The sequence below is a fragment of the Anser brachyrhynchus genome, assembly GCF_964034855.1.
Source record: "Anser brachyrhynchus genome assembly, chromosome: 2".
In the NCBI taxonomy this organism is placed as follows: domain Eukaryota; kingdom Metazoa; phylum Chordata; class Aves; order Anseriformes; family Anatidae; genus Anser; species Anser brachyrhynchus.
Window position 1 is genome coordinate 81,115,857 of NC_137695.1, and position 25,139 is coordinate 81,140,995.

General features: G+C 42.3%; 1 protein-coding gene across 1 annotated transcript in view; it reads left to right on the forward strand.

The window, feature by feature from the left end:
• Nucleotides 1-471: 471 nt before the first annotated feature.
• SERPINB5 (serpin family B member 5) overlaps nt 472-25,139 on the forward strand; it is a 30,317-nt gene continuing 5,649 nt past the window's right edge. Inside the window, exons 1-9 of the mRNA XM_080582361.1 lie at nt 472-630; nt 6,154-6,328; nt 8,740-8,877; nt 9,886-10,003; nt 11,088-11,230; nt 12,698-12,865; nt 14,140-14,528; nt 19,435-19,663; nt 24,392-24,577. Coding sequence (XP_080438487.1) covers nt 6,155-6,328; nt 8,740-8,877; nt 9,886-10,003; nt 11,088-11,230; nt 12,698-12,865; nt 14,140-14,528; nt 19,435-19,663; nt 24,392-24,577 — 1,545 coding nt within the window. The 5' untranslated portion in view covers nt 472-630; nt 6,154. The remainder of the gene's footprint in view (nt 631-6,153; nt 6,329-8,739; nt 8,878-9,885; nt 10,004-11,087; nt 11,231-12,697; nt 12,866-14,139; nt 14,529-19,434; nt 19,664-24,391; nt 24,578-25,139) is intronic.

Below are 25,139 nucleotides of genomic sequence, written 5' to 3' on the forward strand. Positions count from 1 at the left end.
CTCCCACCTCTGGGGACAGCAAGCAGTGGGGCAGCAAACTGAGCAGGGATGTCTGCTCCTGTGCAGAGACAAAGACAACATTAAGGCACTGTCTTAGTGCGCACGTAGACAAGGTGCCCAGCCATGCACTAGTACACGTTTTTTTTGCCTTCCCTCAGTGCCTTTTTCACAATTAAAATTTTCTGCAGATAGCGACAATCCCAGTGTAACCCGGAGCACTGGTTTTACTCAGAAGGTCTTTCAGTTGCTCCATCGTTCTACCTTCTCTTTCGGAGCCTTCACTCTTTCTTGTCTGGTGCCTTTTGCAGGGCACTTGCTGAAGGCAACATGCCGAGGCTGCTGTTTCCTGCCGGAGCATGTCGTTTGCTCAGTAGCTGGGCAGGCAAAGACAACTCTGGTGTGAATCATATTGCTCCTCCAATGAAGAATGATTAAGGGGGAAAAAAAAAAAGAAGAAAGAAAGCGAGAGTAAGAGGTAGTGTGTGTGCGCAATTACGGTTGGGAAAGTGGGAGTGGTGGCAGCGAGCAGGCAAGCTAACAGACTCTTCTGCTCGGCAACATTTCACTACAGGTTGCTAGTTCTTCGTGCTGTACCCACTTCATTGATTACCAGGATTATACCCTTGAAAAGTAAGTACAGCGCTTTTTCTTCCTCTGATGCCAAAATTGATGCCTAACTAATAGCTAACGTGAAACATAGTCGCGTAGAGGGAGCGGGAGAAGGAAGCTCATTCAAAAAGATAGCATGTGAAATTGAAGGTGGAATTAAAACATTTTGGTTTCATCCCAACGTTGCTGTATTTGTCAAGCTACATTTCTTCTCCCTGGAAAGATTCATTGCAAATGGTGAGTAGGGTCTCTGGCAGGTGAGACTGCAGAGAAGTTAGGAATTATTAGAGTATGTGTATCTCCTGTTGTCCATTGCAAAAGGCTGTTCCTGTTTCAGAAAAATCAGGTCGTATATGATGCTGTGAAAATGCTCCATGTCTCTAAGTAGAACCTAGGCTGTTTTGGAAATTTAAAAAGGAATATTCCTCTCATTTTCTGCAGGGGTGTGTATGCTCTGCTGTTTGCTTTGACTTATTAATCAAGTGACTAATCCTCACTTGTTTAAAGTGAAGGACAGGAGCTTAAGCCTACTAATTACCAATTCATCTTCAGTGTGACCATTCAATTTGAAGAATTCACTGGCTGTTGAGGCACAACAAAGCATACTGTGGTGGCTTGTTTCTCTCTTTAATTCTTGGCGTGTCTTTCCCGGCTGCATTGCTGACAGTGCTTTTTCCACAACACTATGGATGCTCTGATCCCACTGAGGTAAAGCATCAGTCTGGCGTTTTGTGCTCCTCAAAGAAATGCCTGTTAGAGGAAATCACATCCTTGTTACATAGCTGGGTAGCCTGCCCGGTGGAGAGTTGTCATTTGTGTACAAGTAGGAGGAAAAGAGTCACCGGAGTCTTTTAGATCATTTATGTTTTGTGTTTTCTGAGCAAGAGCTGAAGTGGGGTCATATTAAATGTTGAAAGAGCAGGTTTCGAGGGTGAGTGCCTCACCTTCGGGTTGTTTCACATCATTTATCCTCCTGGTGCACAGCCCTGAGACCAGCCCAGCACTGCACAGCCACCACTTCTCACTCTCTGTCTGCCACGGGCGCGCTCTCCTGCAGGGACTCCTTAACCGAGACAAGAATAAAATAAGTACTTGTGCTGCTTTATCAGATTGTGCCTACCATATAGCTGACGTGACTTGTCAGGTTCCTACACAGGCATTGCTACTCTCCTGATTATTTTTTTAGAAGATAAGCTATATTTAACTTTTCTCTTAGTAAGCAAATAGCAAACAAAGCCTTTTTCTCTAGACATTTTTTTTTTCCAAGCTGGTTCTAGAGCCTTTCAGCTCCCTTCTGTATCTGAGGGTATTTCTCTAACGCCGTGGCCTCGTCACAGTTTTAAGCAAAGCTGGGTGGATCACAGGCTACCTGTGCTTAGAAGGTGCCACAGTGCCGCGGGCCTCTGTCAAAACGCTGACATACCGCTTTCCTGGGAAAGGAGGGACTCGGGCAGAATCCATGCAGCAGGCCTTCTGAAAATTTCATCTCCAATTTTTTTGACTCCTCCCTGTGTGAGGGTTCCCTGTGATTACTGACTCAGGAGCTGTGTCTGGCTTCTGGGACTGCTCATTGGGCAGCTAATGGGCTTTCCTCTCGATGGGAGCCTCAGCCCTTCTCACCTGACTGGAACTTGCTTTAATGGCCACACTAACACGGCTTGGCACGCACAGGGCTTTAAAGAGATTCAGGATTTTGTAATATTTAACACAGTAAATTTCTTTCAAGAGTATGAATGTCATGAGCTCCTAAATATCATGCATCATTAATAAATGGAGCATTAAAAAAAAAAAAAAGACTGACTAGGTGCATTTAAAAAAGATGGTGAGATAGAGATTATTCTTTGCTATCCAGCCCTTATTCAAGCATGTGTGAAACTGAGAATTTTTTTCCACCAAAATCCCCTGAATGTGCATTATTTCAGTAGTACTGCTAAAAAAAAGAAATGGTAAAATGGAGAGCCTTGCCACTTTGCTACCAGGAATAGTTTCACTCAGCACAACAGAAACTTTGAGATTATCAGCAGTTACTGGGTGAACACAGGATGCCTCTGCCTTTCCTCACTGAAAAGGAGCATAGAAACTTTGTAGAAAATGATCCAGCTTGAGCAGTATTGGAGTTACCAATGAGGACAGAAGAGATGCATTCCTAAGTCCTTGTAGAGCTTTTCTCTCATATAAGGAGGAGTGTCATTTAATTTTTCAAGATTTCCTTTTGATTTCCGTACTCTCAATCTCTTGCAACACAGGAGAGTGAAACACAGGTAGCATACGCACATTCTAATATCACAGGAGGCTCATTTGCCAACATAACTGAAAATGTTAATGTTAGAATGGCGGGATTGCATTTGTAACATGAAGTGAGAAAGGAACATGCAGTGCTCAAAGTGATTATGATTGCATATTTTTTCTTAGTCTGCAAGGAAGATCTGGGAGCCAAAATAGAATAATATCAGTCCAGTCACCACTAAAGAATGATATTCTACTTCACTAGCAAACAAAATATTTCTCAGGTAAATCGCACGCATCATTCTGCGTTGTGAAACTCTGCATTGTTTGTCTTCATGATAGCGGTAGATGTCGAATGACACATTCCTGGTTCCTTGCGTAATTTTCCAGTGTCTCCTCAGTAAGAAGTGCCTGGGAAGTTGGTACTTGCCCCAGTTCTTCAATTCTTACCTGAGGTTGAGGAGGGAGGGTGAAGAGAGAGAGAGAGAGAGAGAAGGAGACAGAGAAAGTGTATGTATGGATTGTGTACTCATGGCCCTTTGTGGGCCCTTAAAAAGGTTGAGTTAATTGGGAAAAATAAAAGATACAGACTATCCAAGGGAGTTTAAGACATACGGAGACACAAAGGTGCATATCTATGATGAGCAAGTGCAGAAGGGCATTTCAAAGGATGATTTTCTATTTATTCCTTTGCCCCTCTTCCAAGTGACTCCCTCAGCACCAGTCCCAGGCCTTCATATTTGTTTTAACCTGTCTTTTGACACTATTCTTCCCAAAGCTCTCTCCTCCTTTAGGGTATGTGCTGAGCCCATAGTTTCTAGCAAACTTGACTTTTCTGGTAATTAGTTACTTTTATGTGTGAGAAGTTGTGACTATGGGAATGAGATGGGTGCTTTCAGTGCTGGGATGGCACGTAGTTCTCTATTTTACACCCATAAAGTCTCTGAGACACGTTTCCCAAACCTCACTCTGATACCCTCTTGATGGCTGCTGACACTGTAAAATGGGATCTCACATGGATAATCTCTCATTAAGAAGCAGCTCTAGATGCTGCCAGGCTCCTGGAAGATGAACAGACCCTTTCTGAATGAAAAGCCTCATAGTAGGGTCCCTGCAAAACCTCTATGTGTTGCAAAGCATCCTCCTCCTCATCTTTGTGTGGGGAGAACTTTCTTCAGTGATATATATTTAGTGTTTTCCCTCCTCAAGAATTACTTTCTTCACAGTGGGAGGGGATTAGCAAAACGTTTGTTGCTAATACCAACAATCAGAGCACTTTGTGAGAGTGCAGTGCTGGGTAAGTGCGCTCTGCAAACATGGATTTAAAAAGCCTTGGTGTTATGTCAGTATCTTTTTGTCACTTAATTAGATTGTGCGGTGCACTTCTATAACCTTTTGTACAGGAACTTTTAGCCCCAAATAAACTAGAAGTTTTACCAAATAGATAGAATATATGCATAAAAAATTAATTAAAATAAAAATAAAGACATTCATTTTGTAAAAGAAGTTTTCTAATCAAAGTTTTCTGTACTATGTTGCAGGCAAATACTAACATGTTCTGTTATTTCCATAAAAATTTATAGATACCAGAGATTATTTCAGAAGTCACTGCTGTCAACTACCAAAACTGCTACAAATTCTCTGTACAATAATGTCAAATATTTAGCAAAGTTTGGGTAGTATGACACGTGCACCTAAATAGGAGATTTTTCTCATTCAGAATGCCACTCCAAACAGGCATGAGAGTGACTGGTCAGAAAGAGTACCTTATGGAGACAGTTTCCTGCCCATATGTCCCCTTTTCCCATTTCTGTCTTCTCATACCTCACTGCTTTCATTCGTTGAGATCTTTCCTGCCTAGGAAGCAAATGATACGATCTAGGTAAGTAAATGTTTGAAACTGCAGTATTAAGTAGTCAGTCATTTGAGAGAAATCCCTGACCTTAAGGTGTTTCTCAAAAGATCAGTAAACCTCTTACCAAGGAAATGCTACAAAGAAATAACTGACTTTCCTGTTCATAGTTGGATAAAACTGAACCCCTAGATCTTCAGTGTCAGACTGAAATGTGAGCATATCTACGTGTTTAGATAAGAACACAACTTTCTAAATCATCCTTCTGTGCCATATTAATTCCAATGTTTTACCATTTTTCCTGGAGAGAGCAAATGCTGAAGACATCTTTTGGATTCCTTGTGAAATCTTTGCTCTTTTGAAGCATTTCCCAGTATTTGTCTTTTCCTTTTCCTTCCTGTCCTTTCAGTAGCTTTGACAAAGCTGTTTAACACCAAGTCATCAGATTACCTTTCTTTAGGGACACATGATATTGGGGGCAGGATACTGTCAAACTCACTATGCCAATGGAGTCATCATCTGTGTACTTGCTGGTCTAAAGCCAGAAATGATATTGACTGAAATTCTGTGGTTAACTTGTTAGCTTGAATCTACATACATGGGCTTACACCAAAGTACGATGTCAGATATCTGAAAGCAGTCTGGAAGATGGGAATACTTCGTGGCTTTGCCAGAACATGGACTACTATGACTGTCCCTTGGGCACCACCCTTTCCATTCCTGCCTGCACAGATCAGCGAACAGCCCTGTGGCAATTGCAGTTACCAAGAAATGCTAGGAAAATATTTGCAGTTAAAACATTGTAAGTGATGAGTGGGCACACAGCAGTATTTGTGTAGGAGGCCAAATCCCTTAAGTTTCTGGGACAATCTCATCCTACAGGACCAGACAGCTTTCTGGAGACTTCTAGCAAGGCTAGGGAGAATGGGGAATCATCCCTTGGAGGAAGGACATGTACCAAAGCTAGAGCTTAATGAACAATTAGCCATGAAGCAAGAGACAGGAAAGATTATGACTATTAAGAAAGACTATTAAAGGCCTGCTTGTGTGCCAGGAGAGCCCAGAGCATAGGCAAAGTACCTTGTAGGTCGGCACATTTTAAGAGTATCAATTAAAAACAGATTAAATTCATATGTGATCCAATTTTACTCTATGTGCGTGGGTCACCCTAACCAGGTGCGTCTGGTAATACTGGCTCCACATAACACGTGGCATTGCCAGCTGTCACTTGATGGTGACAGCTTTTACTGAAGCACTCGCATTACCTCAGTTCATCATGGATGAGACTTTCCCTGCTCCTCAGGAGCTGCTGAAACTGGGTGGGCTTGTTCAGGCCGTTTTTAATTCTCCCTGTAGGTTCGAGCTGCCCCATCCCCATACTGGTGTCCAACCTCCTTCAGCAAGGAAACCAGTGACCTGGCCAGCAGGAGCTGACTGTGAGTCATCATTGTCCTTTTCTGTTTCAGGATGACGATGGATGCTCTGCAACTAGCAAACACTGCCTTTGCAGTTGACATGTTCAAAAAGCTATGTGAGAAGGACAAAACAGCCAATATTATTTTTGCCCCCCTGTGTACCTCAACGTCGCTGGCTCTGGCGTATAAAGCTACGAAAGGTGACACTGCAGACCAGATGAAACAGGTGAGACATTGGCATCCTGCTCTGTGGCTGCAAAATTATCTGGCTGTTGGAGATGGCTTTTTTTATTGATTCTTGATACCGTTGTACAGAAACAGGCTGCAAACTGTCCACTTGAAATTCCTGAATGGTTCCACACCACATGGTCCCACACAACCAAAAAGGTTGAAAATCACTGGGGTAAAGAGAAAGGCTTTCTCAGGCAAGTACAAGGTGGAAAGGGACATGGCAGAGTCCTCAAGAGTTGTGTTAAAGTCCTGACTCCTTTCAGCACGTTATTGATTGTGGCTGCAGGTCACTGCCAAGATCACTGCATTTTCTGGATAATTGTTTTGTGATTATTCAGGAATGCTTAAGCTTAACAGAATCAGAAATAATTTCGCCATTGCCAAGCATTCCTAGCTGCCCTGTCTGTGACATTTCCCCTTTGTCCCGCCACACAGCTAAGAGGAAGCTAACACAGTCGAAGAAGGCACAACTTAAGCCATGTTTTGCTTTGCAAGCAGCTTGTGGTGCTCAAGGGGTTTACAACATGATGAAGCAGCATCATGGTGATGAGGCAATCGCTTGATCGAGGTCGCCCTGTGGCACGGGGAGACTGCACGGCTGCCTCTGCGAGAGCTGGGATTTACATAGCTTCTTTCTATCCCAGTGAGGGTGCCCACAGACTGCGCAGTTAGCCAGAGGTGAATGAGAAGCAAATTCAGCGTGCGTTTATACTCTGATTATCACCTGGCTCTGAGGGACGTTCTACATATTTGAATACATTTTCCCTCTTTTAGGAATTCCTCCCTGTGCTTTCTCATTCACTGATGGCACCTAGCCTGAGCGCAGCCTCCTGTGCCCCCTCTCATCCCACAGATTACAATGAGCCTTGTCCTATTTGCACAGGTGCACAGCAATAGACCTGCAGAGATCTCTGGGTACTGCAGATTTTTCCTTTTTTTTTTTTTTTTTTTTTTTAATACATTAAAAAAGAACTCTAGATTTTTTTCTTTCTAGTTTTTAATTTAATGACAGCCCACATCCTTCTCACCATTTCAAAATTCAAGCACTGTCTTTCTAGTGGGAGAGTTCAAAATATTAACCTTTGCTTAATTTCATTTTCACTTATGTCTGCAATTTGCTTTGAACCATCCTGTAATAACTTACTATCCATGTCCAGAAACGCCATTCTGTTACACAAGTGCACTTATGTTTCACATTTCTCAAGTGGTATATAAAAAGTGCTGACTACAGATACAGATGAGAACATGCATTTTATGTTATGTTATGTTATTTAATTTTATGTTTTTATTTAATTTTATTTTTATTTTATTTTATTTTATTTTATTTATTTTTAATGTATTATCTTCTATTTTCCATGTGTATTCTAGCTTCTGCCTGTCCCTGAGCTTATGTTTGGGTTTTAAGCACTAGATACAGAAGCAGAGAGATTGGCAGTCTTACTCTGGAATATCAGTGAACAAACTTGTGCTAAAAGCTCTGCCAGGCAGACAAGCTGCAGTAGCGGAGGTGTCTCCCCAAACATAGTTACCAGACTCAAAGGCTTTCTGCACGTAACATATGAAGAAACAAAAGTGTTGGAGGAGAGGGAAATAAATTTAGAAAGTCATTTATGAGAAAACGATCGCGGAGTTTGGCTGTTGCTGTGTGCTTGGGAACTTCCTTCTGCTCCCATGAGCCAGGTGAGGAGAGGACACTGAGGGGTGGCCAAGGCACAGCCACCATCGAGGACCTTGCAACAAGCAGGCACCTGAAAGCAGAGAGTTTTAGGTCATCCCAGAGCTTCCTAGAGCTGTCCCTGCGATCCCCAGGAGCTGGCGGGTAGCCAAGTGTGGGTCAGCAGCCCCACCTCCAACTCATTTTCTGTCTGCCAACACACCCAGAGATATCTGATCTTTTTTTTTTTTTTCTTTGCTGAAATATCATGTGATGTCATGTGGTAGTCAGAGCAATTGGAAAACCTGGTGATCTGGTGAGCATTTCTTAAAGGGGTCATCTACTTCGAGAAAGGAGACTAACTGGGACCCTTATTTGTCTGGCCTATAACCTCCAGAGTTTTGGACAGGAATGTGAGTTTGGTGAAAACATTATGACTCCACACTGCAGTTGTTTGATCAACTAAGTCACATTGCTAGCATGAACAGCTCTATGGATTTCTTTGGACTGCTGGCATTAGAGAAGCATGTTTGGTTAAAGCTTTGGTAGGTTCAAGTTTTTAGATATTGTGAGGACGTCAGCTAAATGAATGGTTATTGAGTAATAAATAACAGTGAGAAGCCTGTGTTGTTCGCTTAAATACAAAAAGCCACAGCTCTGGTCACAAACTGGCATTGCTCATTGCCATGCTGTTAGGAATGTTTAGATGACAAAAAGAAAGATGCTCAGTATTTTATTATGTTCATTAACAGGTGCTCCATTTACAAGATGTCAAAGATGTTTCTTTTGGGTTTCAAACAGTAACTTCAGATGTTTCCAAGCTCAGCTCTTTCTTTGCACTGAAAATGGTCAAACGGCTCTTTGTAGACAAGTCTCTCAGTCCTACCACAGTAAGTACTGCAGAAAAGAACTTGAATTGCTTGGCCAGCGTGTTGAGGCACTATGGTGTCAGGCTTCAATCTTATTCAAAATAAATTATCTCACTTTTGTCTGTTACTTTACTAAACTCAGATGATGAACAACATAATATTCTCTGCTACCATGAAAGTTTGTAGGAGGGTGAGTGAGCTGCTTGACTTCAAGCTACGCAACTATTACCACACTTGCAATTCTTTCATTAATATGCTTTAGGTCAGTAGGCGCAGTAGGTTTTGAATGCAATATAACTTCTATGCCACATCAAGGTCTTTGCATTGCAAGTATGACTGAAAAGGAGTTTAAAAAGAAGGTGATGGTGCAAGTGTGTGTCTACTTCACACACCCAAGTAATTACTGCATAAACTGTAGTTTTCTTAATCTATCCGAGGAGGCAGAAGACTGGCTACTGAAACAACACAAGTGGTGAAGGTGTTATTTGACCTTATAACTTAAGAACCTTGCAAACAACTGAGAAGAATGTCGTGTTTGTTTTCTCAGAGTTGAGTAGGGCCCCAAGCAAGGGTGACTTCAGCCTAAAAGAGATGTTTCAGGAAACTCACAACCTGCTTAAATGATGCTATAATCAGATTGCCTGTCCTTCAGTCCCTGCTACAGCAAAGGTCAATTCCCATCCACTGCAATAAATGTCTCATCTGACAAGGACAGGCACAATGTGAGCAGCCTGTGGCCTTTATCTCGGCCTGTCCTTTCAAACTTGGGCATCGTGCTCTCTCCTGCAGTATCAAAGTTACTTTAGCAGCTGCTGTAATGCCACTGGACTGAAGACAATCTTGGGAGTGATCTGCTGGATGCGTCTGTGCATCCTGGTTGTCACCCGCTGTTATTCATTAGGTGTCCTTTAATAAACTCTCCAGCTACCCCGTGGTGAAGCTTGGGATGCTGATGTCGCGGACTGTGTAAAGACCTGTTGAATAAACAGCATTTAACCAAGGTTGGCTTTGATACCTCGCCTCTTTCAGGACTTTGTCAACTCTACAAAGAGGCCTTTTCCATCTGAGCTGGAACTAGTGGAGTTCAAAGAAAAAACTGAGGAAACCCGACAGAAAATCAACAAATCTCTCTCAGAGTTAACTGATGGTGAGTATGGCTTAACCTCAGGGATGCTGCTTACCTCTTTGAAGAAAGAGATCCTTATCCTTGTGACATCTCTTGACTAATGCTTTTAGAAATAAATATATAGTGAAAGCAGTGGGACTACACCTATTATTTGGATTAATGAGGATTAGCCATGTTAGCATGTTTTGAAATCATTAACTTTACTGCTACAGCATTTCTGAAGGCAAAAATGTGAGATGGAAGTTGCATTAGCTTTGGGCAAAGCTGCTGCTCATATGTTACTTCAGCAGGACAGTTTGGGAGAACAACGGCTCCTGGCTGTGGACCTTTGCAAACATCTGACACCAATGCCTGTGCACAGCCAGTTTGCAGGTAGCTTCAGGGGCGATTGCTGCCTATTGCCCTCGTGTGGTGCAAAAATGAAAACTTAGGTGTGTGAGCCACTTCTGGTCCATCCCAAACTGGCACAGGTGGCCATGGGGAAGTATGCTGCACTGCCTGTGCAATTCATGAATCAATGAAGATTTGCATCCCCAGTGCTCCAAATTCAGCGTCTCTTGTGTCAGTGTTTGAAAAGACCCGAAACAGAGCGAGGAAGGGAAGAACTGCATACTCTTTTTTGAAATCCATAGCAGTATTTGGTTATGAACTGTAATCAGAACAGTATTTTTTGTTATTCAGGTTATTTTATTCTCACATGTCACTCCAGAAATGAGTAGAATCTAATCTGGAACTTCCCTTCAAGTCTTGCTCTCCAAATGACAGATACTTTGTTGTTTAAATCTGTTGAATTTTACTGAAAATTCAGTACCTTCTTTAAAGTACTAAACAAAAGCAGTAGACACATTTTTGAGTCCATGCTATATAAGCCAAGAAAAAAATATAATTTGGAAGATCTGTCTGGATCCCAAATTTCATTTTATGCATTCGGCTGCAGTGGGAGGACTAGGTGCTTCTTTTTGGGATTTCTGTTTGGATTAAAATTCTTATCTGTGAGGTGCAGTACACAAATAATTTAATTCAGTAAACTGTTTTCATATTCAGGCAAAGCAACTGATATGTTGATAATGTATTGTATTAACAACCAGCTTAAACATGTTCACAGGCAAAATGGAGAATATTTTGAATGAGGACAGCGTAAGTGACCAGACTCAGATCCTCCTAGTTAATGCAGCTTATTTTGTCACAAACTGGATGAAGAAGTTCCCAGAAGCAGAGATCAAAGAATGTCCTTTTAAAGTCAACAAGGTATGTTCCAAAAAAATAAAGACTACCGTTTCTGCTCAAATAAATGTTTGCCAACCTTGAGCTAAGGAAATCCCAGCAAGAGAAAATGAGAAATGTTGATAATCACCATGGCATTCTTAGACTTTCTATCAAAACTTATAGGATGTTGTAAGAGTAGCTAAACCAGTTTTCTAGTCATGTTGGTTTAAAATTTTGCTGATGCTTTCACATCCATCTTTCAAAGGCTTAACGTGAAAACAGACCATCCTGTTAGTGCATTTAGACAACAGCTGCTGAGTACAAGCGATCAGAAGCAGCCATTGCCTGCAACAAAAAGATGCACCTTCTCACAGGTAGATGCTCCCAAGAGCCTGTTGCCTGTACCAGATGATGCAACCCCAGACTATCAGGGGAAAAGCACAAAACGTTGCATTTCTCATGGTCACAGAGTTAGTGAAACATCTACACACAGCATGGGCCTTCTTGAGTGCACCCCTTAGGTGTGTGGCTTTGTGCCCACCTCTACAGGGATGGATCCTCATCAGCTTCCCTCTTTCCAGTCAGGCTCAGGACCACAGCCCTCTGCATATCAGCCCTGCTTCAGGCTGAATGAGTGCAGCGCATGGGGCTCTTGCCTTCAGGAATCTGTGATCAGCGATGAACATTGTAATCAGGCAGCTTGAAACCAGAATATAAAACTGGACAACATTTATGAGATAAAGAGACAGTTCCAATAATATATATATATCTGTGCATGAGAAGAGTTAGAGTTTCAGTTTCACTGAAAACATTCACGTTTCCACATCAGACAACAGCTTCAACCAAAAAAGTTTTTCAGATGACAAAATTAACAATAAATTTTTAAAGTGTAAAAACATCTTTTTTTTTTCTAAAACATTTTAACATTTTTTCTACTGAATTTGAATTTTAAAATGAGTTTTCAGATGAACAGAACAGTTTGTAAATCTTCCTTGTGAAATAAAGTTTTGTTTTTGTTTTGGTTTGGTTTGTTTCATTCATGGAAAACAAAGGCATTTGGCTTTAGGTAAGCCTGAAATTTCTTCTTATCGTGTTTCAGCCCCTAAACAAAAATATCAATTACTTGTATTGAACAGCTTGACCTTCACTGTTAAGATGTGCCCACTGCTTGGTACCCTGTAGGCAGCGTAATTTGTAGCTTTCAGTGAAACAGGCAGGAAGGGCCACTGATATTAGGTAAATTTCTCTTTTAAGGCACATCCCCAATATGTTGTTGTTGTGTTAAGCAGAATTCTGTTCCACTTTGCTTTGGAAAGCTGTCACCTTTAAAGAGCCTGCAGCTTTTACTGGAAGGGTTTCATAAAGCTGATATCGTTACTTATGAAAGTCAACAAATTTCTTGATGGTGATTCAATGTACCTCTTCCATGCAAGCTTGCAGACTTTCCTCTGTCACAGTCTTCCCTGTGAATTAAAAGGAGTGCTAGATTGTCTCCTCTGTGTTTTGCAGACTGAAACTAAACCAGTGCAAATGATGAATCTGGAAGCTACTTTTTGCCTGGGCTATGTAAAAGAATTAAATGTTGCGATTCTTGAACTTCCGTGCCTTAACAAACATATAAGCATGCTCATTCTGCTGCCCAAAGACATTGAAGATGAGACAACTGGCTTGGAACAGGTGAGAGTAAAAAACAGTATTGATATAATGCTTGTAAAAAAAAAAAATAAATAAAAAAATCTATGTAGAAGGAAACCAAAACTAAGTTTCCTCAGAATTTACCTTCTCATTCTGCTTTTTTCCTTATATCATATTTGTAATATCATCATTTCTGCTTTGGACAAGTGTGAGGCCATGACAAAGGCTTTGTTTTAGATAGAGTATGCACAGAAGACAGTATAAAGTACAGAAGGTGCACACGATGAACTTTAAGTAAATACAGATTCCTTGAAAATCTGGCCTAAAGATTTAATTTTCATTTTAAGATTTTTGCTCTTACAGTGCTTAAAGTCATATTTACTAGGTATTCAGTAGTGCTGTCTTTATTTACTCCGCTGTCCTCATTTTTTTCAGCTGTCATGTATCAGTGATTTGTTTTACTACGACCTTATACTTTTCTAAATTTTAGTTTGAGCAGAGGTGTCTTTAATAGAGCCCTTTTAATTACAATTGCACAACAAATTTGAAAGAAAATAAGTCATTTCCTAAAGAACAAATATTTCATTTATAATTTCTCTGTAAATATTATAGAACATATTTTCACCTCTCTTCAAAGTTTAAGGAGCAAGACAGATGATTACGCAGGTCTCGTTTGTAATTTGCTGCAACTGTCCATACATTTTCAAGGCAGGAGGAATCTGTCCTTAGAGCTGTAAGATACTTTCATATATAGGAATAAATTACAGAATATGCATATTTTAAAATCCAAGTGAGTCCTTTCCTCATAGCAATTTGTTGTGGCCCCACATTCTGCCTCCTCTTTCCCCAGCTTTAAAAATGGTTCAGTCAGCAGCATCATACAGAGCAGGCTCTGTATTTGGAGTCATTTTCTGTCCCAAATACCAGCAATTTCATTACTCTATAGGGTCATAAACTGAGACTTTTGGATCTGCCAGTCTGCTGTGTGTAACCTGGGTAGGGATTGTCTTGGATTCCTTCATGCGGTTGTTGAGATGATTGCATAGCAAAAGTTTGTGAGGGGCACATTCAATAGAGTTGTTTTGGAAGCCTATCCTATGAATTAAATCATATTTACAACAATATAACTACGAGTATAAAATAATCCTGAATGCTACCGTTGTGAATTCAAAAGCAAAAGTTGCCTTTTGGTCTTTTGTGTGTGTGTGTGTGTGTGTGTGTGTGTGTGTTTGTGAGTGGTGAGTTCAGGAATGGTCTTTTTGTTCTCATTTTCCTTAGACTGCATATTAATTTTTTTTGTTCCTTTATGTCTTCAGTTGGAAAAGGCACTCACCCCCGAGACACTATTACAGTGGACCAATCCCAGCATGATGGCCAACACCAAAGTGAATGTATTTCTTCCAAAATTTAGCGTGGAAGGTGATTATGACCTGAAGCCACTTCTGGAAAGCCTGGGCATGACAAATGTCTTTAATGAGAGTGCATCAGATTTCTCTGAGATGTGCGAGACCAAAGGTGTGGTTTTGTCAAAGATCATCCACAAAGTCTCCTTAGAAGTAAAAGAACAAGGTGGCGAGTCTCTAGAGGTACCAGGATATCGGATTCTGCAACACAAAGATGAATTCAAAGCTGACCATCCGTTTATCTTTTTGTTCAGGCACAACAAAACTCGCAACGTGATTCTTTCAGGCAGATTCTGTTCCCCTTAAGGAGGGCATTTTAATTATGAAAAAGCACAATTACATTTATGGTGATGCATGTTCCTGTAAAGCTTGGCGTCCTGACTATCACCTTTGAAAGGAAATCTAAGAGGTTCATATATCAGCAGGGTAATACTATGTACTCTACATATGCAGCACAACTCGTTTCTCTCTTTTTGCTTCATCCCCTTAAGCTGAAGGATTCCCACTGTGGAGAACACATGGTATTTTACCAAGTATCCCAGCCTCAGCCACAAGTATATTTTGTTCCTCTATGACATCTTTCTCTCAAAACAAAGTGAACTGAGAGCCTATTTTTGAAAGACGGAGAGTTGGAAGGGGCTCTGGGAGGAAGAGCTTCATTCCACTCTCCCTTGAGACCCACACCCTGTGGATTCCTACTGCCAAAAAGGGGAAAACATGGACACGTGGTGTGATAGCTCTCCTCTTGTACCTGGCTACAGTCTGGTGGTCCAGGGTGCCCTGCTGGACACTGCTAACGTACAGTGAAGCAGTGCAGCTAGCACCAGAGATCACATCTGTGAAACAGCAGCTGCACCTATGGATGCAAGAGGCAATGAGAACATACACCCAGAACACTCTTCTGCATGAGCTACATCAGTTCATAGGCTGGGGAGTTTGGACTCTACTTTGTGGGACTTTTTCACTCATTCTCCTTCAGACATGGCAGAGGGGACTAGTTCACTGCAGCTAAGAGGAGCCCTGTTACGTATATCCTGAGAAAAAGAAAGTTATGCAATTCTATCATAGAAATCGGATGGATTAATACTAGAAGTGCCACACTTTTCAGGCACAGATTATTTGTCAGTTCTAGTTCTGGATTCAGCATTAAAGGAGGCTCCACACAATTACTTAACCTCAGAGGTACAAGAAATAAGGACATCGACTTGAGTGAGATTAACATCGTAATTACCAGTCTACAAATTCCATATGAAATCATGGTAATTAGATTTCATTCCTATCTAAAGACTTCCTGCTGCATATGTTCAGTACTGATTTACCTAACCACTGTTCAGAATAAAGCACTACAAAACCTGTGTCAAATGTCTGCAGTACCTCCAGTGTCAGTCTGTTGTCATTCACTCTTGACTTTCAACAGATGATAGGAACTGAAATGAACAGACTTGCTTAGATAATAAAAAAAGAAAACTAAATCTGTGTCTGAATTGCCCTTTTGGACCACATGATAATAGCTCACAGTAAAGATTATGTTGTTAGCTGGTCAAAATATATAGTGAATTCAATTACGTATCCTCAAAAAGGGGTCATTTTAACTGAGTATTCCTCTTGGTTCTTCAATTTTGAAAGAAACTAGAAAGAGATTTCTAAATGGGAACATGCAACCTCTAGTACATATTCCTCTATTCTCTCACCAGAGAGCAGCACAGTGGCTATTATGAATTTGGAGAGAGTTCTTGTTTGCTGTTTGACCTTACCAAACCAGGAGTAGCCTTTAGTGACAATGATTAAGTGCTTTCACAAGTTTGCTTCCTGCGGGCCTTTAATGGGATCTAACATATTTTAATATCAGAAGGTTAACTAGAGTCATTGACCCATATCTTTGAAGATATTGAGGGAACTAACTCCCACCAAAAACAATGGGAGGTGAGTCCATGCAGACATTTGGGGATCTTCACTGATGTTTATCAAGTGTTCCAAAACATGAATAGAAATCAGAGGAAGAACGCAATACATAACAATTAGTTTTCAGTCCATTCTGCCTAAGAGGGAATTGCTTGCAAAGATCTTTACTAGCTCAATAGCTTCAGTGATAACTGAGTGTCTGGAAAATGTTTTATATGCTCCATCATAGTCTGATCTGTTTTAGAGGGTGGGATTGGAGTTATGTAGAGTTGTCATCACTGTGGTGTCTACTGATTCTCCCGTAGGTCAGGGCATCACGCATGGGGTTGGCAGCTGACTAGCAGTTTCATAGGCAGTCTGTATGTAGGTAAGGTGGACTACTTGCCTGCCATCTGTACAGTTTGTCTGTATTTGGACAGTGACTTGTGGTCTAGTAGTTCCAGGTATCCAGCAGGCTGTATCCCACTTATTGCTACTATTGCGAGACTGATGAAAACCTCTGGCAGATCTCCCCATCCCTCTTTTTCTGCCTGGATGAGATTTCCCGAAGGAGAAAAGCCCAGATATCACTCTCAGCTTTTCCAGATTCCAAAAATATTCCAGTGCAGGAGCCAGTCTTCATTCAATGCAGCTCGTACTCTGTTTAACAGCTGATCAGATCGCTTACTGCATCCACACACATTTACGTAAGCACATCTTCTCAGAGAGCTCCTTGTCGATGCCTTTGCCAGGAAGGGCTATCCCATGAAAGCACGCAGGAGCGCTGCCTCAAGGTGTGGCCTATCTTTCTTCAGCTCCTGACTAATGCCAAGGTATCCCAGCCTATGCAAGGCAAGCAGATATTTCAGATAAGAAGCTATCTTAGCCCACAGAAGGCAAACCCATTTATTGGTTGTGAAAAGCTCTGGTTCATTTTCCACTTCTGCTTCTTCTCTCTACATTTTGCCATATTTCTTATTTCCTACTAGCAGCCCCAAATGGGCCTAGACTAATGTTTAATCATGCTTTGTTAATACTATATAATATGCTAATGCCTAGTAAATGAGTTCAGATAAGATGTTAGGCTTGCACCACAGTGTAGTCTTAAGGAGCCAAGCATAGATGGTGACCAGACCAGCTACGGCACAAACTAAGGCCAAATAGCCCATGGTGGGCCAGAAAGTGCAGTTGCAGGTAGAGTTGCGATGATCTGTGTTCATGAGCCCCTGAAGCCTCATGCTTTTAGTGTACTGGACCCTGTATAGCCAAAAAGGAGAGCTACACAGTAATCCTTGTTCTATTTAGAAATTGCACTCAAGTGTGCCAGTCCTGTTTCCTAGACCCTTCCCATCCTATGGAAATTTAGAAGTCCCAACGTAAAACCTATTTATCTTGCCGCATGTGAGGGAGAGGTATCAGAAGGGCTCCTGCTGATGTGAGAAATGCCATTACGGAGTATTGTTCAGTTCTGCCCATTCTGGCCTCTGGGCCATGGGCAAGAACTTGCATGGGAGGACATGGGAAAACGTGTGTGGGAGCTTGTGTATAGAAATGCTTACGTGCTGGAAGGCGTTGGCTACAATGGAGAAAGTGAACATAAGAGAGGGCTTGCTCAGACTGCAAAGTTACTCCACCTCACCTTTCAACACAGCATTGCTATCCAATGATGGGTGGCTGGCCTGATGGAAAAAAGCAAGCCACGGCTGGCTTTTGCAGGCAGTTGCAAACTGCAGTGTTATGTGTCTAGTCACCTCACCACTTGCTCAGCTGTACAGTCATTACTCGCTTCCTGCCCCCAGCGTTTTGTAAAAGAGAGCCGATACGTTTTAATGTGTTGTGGTAGCAGGAACTTTTTATGGAGAAGGGCAGTGGGTTTTGGAACTTGAAAAATGCTGCATACAAACAATTAGCCTCACTGGAAAAGCCATGCAGTTTCGAACTCCTAAGGGCTTAGAAAAGACAGAATTTGCAGCTATGGTGACATGTCCTGAGGCAAAGGGGTTAAGCGGATGGCAAGGGAGTTCTGAGGGAATACACAGAGTAAATAAAAGCAACGAGTGGAGGAACAGTGTTATTAAAAGAGGGACGGAGAAAGCACAGAGTCTGGAAGAAGGAAAGTAGTGAACGATACTCAAAAATAGTCACTGGAAAATAGCTAGGACTCATAAAGGCAGAAGAAGATAAGAGATGTGGAGAACAGAAGGGGTAAGGCAATATATGGAAAGAAATATAAATAAATTCAAAATAATAATTTAAAAAAAAAAAGATAAAGAAATGAGCAAGAAGATAAACAAAAAAAAAGCCCTACAGAAACATGAAGGATGAAAAAGCAAATGAAGTGCATAGCAAATGGAATCAGAAAAAAAAAAGTGAGGAAAATGATACAAGAAAAAGAACGCCCATTTTATTACCATATTTCACATTATTTATGAATCCTTCTTTTCTGTTGGGCAGTGGAGCCTTGGCAGCTGGGCTGAGACCTTGGCAGAGAAACAGAGAGGAGCAAAGCTGGTGGGAGCTGGGCTGGAGGGAGAGTGGTCCAGCTTCAGCCCTGCACCTGGAAGGACAGTGTGGGAAGGGCAAGACAGGGCTGGGAGACCTTCCTTCTCTCTCCTTTCTCTCCTCACAACATCTGATCCCTCAAATATCTTATGAATCCAAATATAATTTTATGCTTGATAGGAAAAAAGTGAGAAAGCCAGAAAAATTTCAGTGTTGCAACGACACGTACAGCCCGAGAGGACTTCATTTTAACCCCTGAATCCTGCTGCCCTAACCCAGTGTTGCAGCAGAGCTCAGTGGTGCTGGTGAGGAGAGATCAAATACTTGTGCAGCTCCACGCTTCCCATCTCTTTGCTTGCATCTCACTGCATGCTGGGGACATAACCTGTGTGATCAGCCTCTCCTGGCCTCCTTTCATTCGTAGCTCCAAAGATTTAAAAGAATACCCCCTGGCTGGGGATTCCTGTTACAGTTCAAGGAAATACTTCTTCCCCTCTCTAATTAAAGTCCTTCCAAACACATAAAGCTGGCTCTGTACCTGAGAGAGAGAAATGGCTGCAGGCAACATAAAGCTCACGTGTTTCCCATTCATGTGCTCTGTGTCTGCCAGTGAGCTTAGCTCCAAACACCGCTTCTCTGAATCCTGGCACGAACCCTGCACATCCCAGTGTCCAGCCCAGACCCCACCGCATTCACAGGGGACTGTATACAGCAGTACAGCCACGGATCTCTAGCTTTAATGCTCAGCGTGCCAGCTGAAGATGACTTGGCTCTGCAGTCAGGAGATGCTGCCCATTGATATCTCCTGCCAAACTCGTTGGGCAGCTTTGAGAGAAGTGCTGTTAGCATATTGCTAGATATAGGTTTCCTGGTCCTCTGCAGGAAACTGCATGATGACATTTGCATTAAATTACAACATGCTGCATTTATCAACAATTGGTTAGAGGCTGAACTTTCCCACAAGAGAGTGGGAGAAGTTTATAATACGATATTCACAGGGACGTGCTCCAGATCTCAGCTGTCGTGCTCTTCATTTAACCTCTTTGGCAAGAAGGTAAAAAAATATTTTTGCTTCAAAAATAACCTGTGATTTTTTTTTTTCTTTGGCAGATCCAAAGCAGTCTAAAGGTTGGTAAAGTAAGCATAATGTTTACAGATGGGACAAAGAAGGAGATACTTTTACAGGTTAGAGGCAGCAAAAAGACAGTGCTAAAATTCAGGTGACTTAAGAGCTACCACAAAGGGAGGTGGTCTTCAGTGGGAGGTAGCTGGGAATTCACGAACACATTCCCAAAGGTATGAATCTAGAGCTGCCTGCCTAAATTTCACAGACTTTTGAATATAAAATTTCCCCAGGGCCTCTCTGCCTGGTCGGAGAGCTGTAATTGCCATGGGACCGATCAGCTAAGTGGTTTATACCAGAAGCAGGTGTTTTTCTGCCTAGGTCTCCAGAAGGGCTGAGGAGCAGGCTGCTTCGGAGCACCCCTACCCGCTCTGGTAGGAATGGGCTTCCCAGAAAGTGATGGCACTGATGACCTGAGCAACCTCACCTGCAAATTAAGAGGAACAGATGAATTTTCCCTCTTTGCTCAGGTTTCCATGGCACAAGAAAAAGCCTTGAAATGTTCACTAGACAAGAGAGGGCATGCAAGTCTTTGGCTGGGTGCTTGGGTGTTTCCTCTGTACCCTGGTCCCTGCTGACAGGATTGTTTATGTTCTTAAACAATGGCTATATAAAATAGGGAGGGTGGAGTATTTGTGTGTTTTGGTAGTGGGGATGCTAGTCTCCACGATCAACATATTCGCTCCTGGCTTTGGCGGTGGTGTTTAAAAGCAAGCTGAGCAGCCCATGCAACTGCACACAGGCACAGCAAACAGCTTGCCACTGTACGGCCCATAACAGGCCAACGTACATCCACGGCTGCTTATGCAGGAATAATTGGCCTAGAAAGAAGTAAAAAAGATACATCCCGGAGGTACAGATGTAAAATAATAGGAGCAGCCAGAAAAAAGCCCTTTCAGGTATAAAAGCAGCAGTGTTATGGGCTAAGATGTTTGGAAAATGGACGTGGTAACATTTCCCTTGAAAAGTTATTTTTTGCTGAAATGTGTTGGTTTATAATTTAAAGCATGTTACTTCAGTAATGTTTTGTGTTGCGTGCGGATGATTAGAATTTCTGTATCATAGGAAATTTCATTTTTCTTATGTGTTGTTTGTCCCTTTAACCCCAAATGAGCAGAGGTACACTTGGAAAAATTTTTGTATGAATGGTCATGAAAAATTAGAAAGTAACTTCTACCAATCATAGATTTTGCATGTGAGGAGTCTGTATTCTCTCTCATGTTCTCCTTTTCTAGGATAGACACGTCATTTCTGCGACTTCTCTCTCTTCCTTTGCTTACGAGAAATAAATGTGCATTAAAGCATCTTCATGGGAGGCAGAGTAAATAAGCACGCAATGGGAATTGCATGCAGCACCAGGGAAAACAGGTTCCTTCTTTCTTTACCTTGTATTAAATACAGAATTACCTTAAAAAAAACAGGCTACCACTCTTCTAGCATCCACACCTTATTTACTGCCTCCTCCTGTTGGCTGCATAATATAATCTAATACACCTATAATTATGACAGTTTTGAGCAGAGCTTTTTATTCTTTGAGGATTTTTTTTCTTGATTTCATCTACCCTTAGCTTAAAACAAACTCTAAAGAGAGAACAGAGTGTGAATAGCTGTAGAAAAGGAGTGTTCTCCGTTTCAGAGCCATGGAAGAAGTTTTGTCACCTTTACATACACCTTTCTGGTGTATGGTTGTTTCTTCAGACAGAGGCTCTTTTCCTGGGTAGCTTCTTGTGACGTATAACAGTGCCAGCAATTTCCATCTGCTGGACTATGTTAACGCTAATGAGCCATCATGCAAAGCATCTCCCTTCATCAGCTGTAAAGCAGCAGCCCTGCTTGCTGTCTCTGCACTATTGCTATTGTTCTGTGCAAACACTTTTTGCAGAATGGCAGCTATGATTTTCCCGGAACGCTTCTTTTGATCTTACATTTTCTCTCCTTCCTACTCCAAGAGCTTCTCAGGGTAACATTTCCATCAGCTGTCCAACACCTAGGTGTTCTCCAGACTCCACTGTCCTCGTGGCAGCTCCAAAGCTCTCACTGACTGAATGATTACACAGACTATGTGCATGGCTTAATGATGTAAAATTGCACCCTCCCCAAATTTACATTAGGAAAGTTCTCTAGTAAGAAAGCACCTCCTCCAGCCCACACCCCAGCTCCCTCCACTGTTGTGTTGGCTTTCCGGGGCAGCCCTGCAAGTAGTTCACAGCTCAAAGCTGTGCAGTTGGCTGTAACGTTTGTACCTGGACATCACTCTCAAGACAGTCTGCTGCTCTTTCTAAACGAACAGACAGACACCTCTGTGTGCCAGATGCTTGCTTTTAAAACCTGTTTCCAGCTCCTAGGCTCTCCCTCTGTGCTTGGCAGCCAGTGTTCTCCCTGCGGGGTGGGGTGGAGGTGCCTCCCTCCTGCTGAGGAAGTTCATTAACTCTTGTTGTCTTCTCGACTCCTCCTGAGGTCTGGACACACCTACAGTATGCATCGTGACCTACATTCACAGTAAACATTTTCACAGGTCCATTTTAGATCTTTCACCGGCTCTGAAGGTGGAGCAATGCAAACTTAAACACCAAAGAAATGCTGAGTTTTGTTTTCAGAAGGTTACAGGTAATAGTTAATGAAGGTGGAAGAAAAGAGAGATTATTGTTGCAATGCCTTTTTCTTGTGGTAAGATGACTATGCTGTTAAAAGGAAAATGAAAACAGCGTTTCATCCAAGGCAACAAACAGCAGAGCTAGTGTTCTACAACAGCTGTTTTCAGACTTAATGAGATATAACTCATCCGTAATTTGCTTGTTCAGAGTATCTGTTTAGTGTTTCTCCTCTCTTTTGCCCATTCGTACTAGGTCTCCATACAAAACACCTCTGGACTTCAGGGTAAACCAAATGGCTCGGTATGAAACGTGTGAACTTTTTATTTCAACATCACAGGTTCCTTCCACAGAGCACCAGTCAGAAACATGGAGAAACGTTTATTATCGCTGTGCTTTTCAAGCTAGGTAAAAGAAAGAAACATCTGCATTTGCCACACGTGGCACCTTCACATATTCAGCAACTTGACTTCTCGGCTCTTCCAAGCCACCGCAGCAATCCGTCTGAGGCTAAGCCTGTTTTCTTAGGGGCTGAGTTCATTCCCATTGTCTGGCACTTGCTGCGAGCTAAGATGGTTTGTGCAGACAACCGCTGCAACTCAGCTGAGCCACAGCAGCTTGTTACACCCCGGTAACTCCTCCTGGTGCCTGAGCCCCGGCTTCTCATGCAAAGTCTGTGTCTGGCTCATGACTGAGGGAGAGTCAGCGTGCGGTCTGCATCCTTGGCACAGGACTGAGAAGGAGCGCCTGCTGTGCCATGGCTTCCTGCGGGCGGTGGGCACAACCAGCTGGCTGCGCGCTCACCCACCTTTGCAGCTGAGAGGAGCTCTGGCAGCTTGCTGTGCACCCAGCCCCAGCTTGTCCCAAAGCAGGCTGAAAGCTAAAGCCAGCCAGACCTGCGTTGTGGGAGGCACGAGGGCCTTCTCTCCATACTCTGGCTGGGTATTTTCCCCTAAATAACGTATCTTTCTGGAACACAGGCCACAACCACTTATCTCTACGTCTGCAAACAAGCATGAGTATATGCTTTGCTTTTCATATTTTTCTGGTGTGCTGTCCAGAAGATCACTTGCTGGACTCTAAAACTGATGGTTTTTTTTTGTTTGTTTGTTTTTTGTATAATATTTTGAGAAAAGCTTGTGTGCTCCAACTGGTATCCACACAACAGCTTTACGGTTCTTTCCCTAAAGGACTAGTAAGGGCTTTCTAAAACCCCGTTTTTTTCAGATAGCTTCCTGCTTGCAAGGACCAAGCTGGAACTTGGTCCCAAATTGTTCTTAACAGAGTGGATTTAATATAAATGAGGTATGGGAAAGGTATCAGACAGTTGTATTTCTAGTACAAGAGAGAAGCGTGGCACAGATCTTGTCATGTAATTGAACAGGAACTCACAGACTGTTTTTTGGGGCTGCTGAGCTCTTGCTGTGTTTGGAAAGTTCCGTCACTTATCCTTCTGAATCTGTGGTTCCTGGCAAATTCATGGGGACAGAAAAAGTGTATTGCAAACTGTTCATGTTTCCATATGTAGTATCGTCTCCATAGCTGCTAAGGACCCCTCTTCATATATGAAAACTTTTACTCCACAGCAATTTTATTTTTATAAATCTGTTGTTTGAATCTGTCATACCGCAGCTCAGGTAACAAGACATGGTTATATGCCTGGATAATTTCTGTCACCTTAATCTGTCACTAATCATTTGTTGTTACAAGAGGAAAGAGTTGATAGAACTGTATACATCAAACCAGTCTGTCGAGGGAAAATCCACAGCTGACTGATTTCAATACCACAACCTCTCTCTTACGGAAGAAATAAGATGCACCATGGGTTAAGAGAGAAAAACAGTCCTTTCTAACTGTGGGTCCCTTTCCCAGACCCTGCTGTGTCCATGTGAGCATAGACTGGCAGATGTGTGCAAAGACTGTTGTTTCAGAATGTATCAAACTTCTGTTATTTGGCAATCAGCTATGGGATGGTCCTAGGGCAGACAGATGCTTTGCAGTGTGATCTAGCTAAGCAACAAGTGCATTACATTTCTCCTTTTTTTTTTTTTTTTTTTTTTGTTCCCAGTCAGCTGCTGGCTTCACAATGAGCTCCATTTCCAGACCAATTACTGAGTTTTGCCTTGATCTCTATGACAAATTCAACAAAACAGCAGAAGGCCAAAACATCCTCTTCTCTCCAACAAGCATCTCTATCGCCCTTGCCCTGATCCATCTAGGGACAAGAAACAACACTGCTGCTCAGATAGAAAAAGTAAGTACCAATGAAACGCTCTGAGATGCTTCCGCATAGCTTGCTGTTCCCTTAATGGAAATGCTGGGCATTTTCCTAAGCACAACGTGCGCTTAGGAAACAAGCATGAACACAGGCTCAGGTGCTGTCTTCAGAGCCGTGCTTGGAGTGCCACGATCCCTGCCATCTGCCCGTATGAGTTGCTGCATGCTCCTGTGCAAATTCAGGGATGTGGGGCAAGAGCTGAACGCAGGGAGTTGGTACACCACAGCAGGGCACTCTGGTCTTTCCCCAGCCTGCTGCCAGAATGTCAACCTTGGTTTCAAAATTTCGGGCAGGTGCTTTCTCTTGTGGTTGCTCTGAGATCCCTGGAAGTGTGGGTGCAGGCAGGCAGGCACAGTCTGACCGCTGGGTCACCTGCGGCCAAGGGAGACGTGTCCTTCTTATGAGGTTCCCAGAAACTTCTGCTTAAATGTATAGGGAATCAATGGAGATCCAGTATTCCCCATAAAAAAAAACAAACAAAGCCAACCAACCAAACAAACAAACAAAAAAACTTTAGACTTTGTACGCTGCAACATTA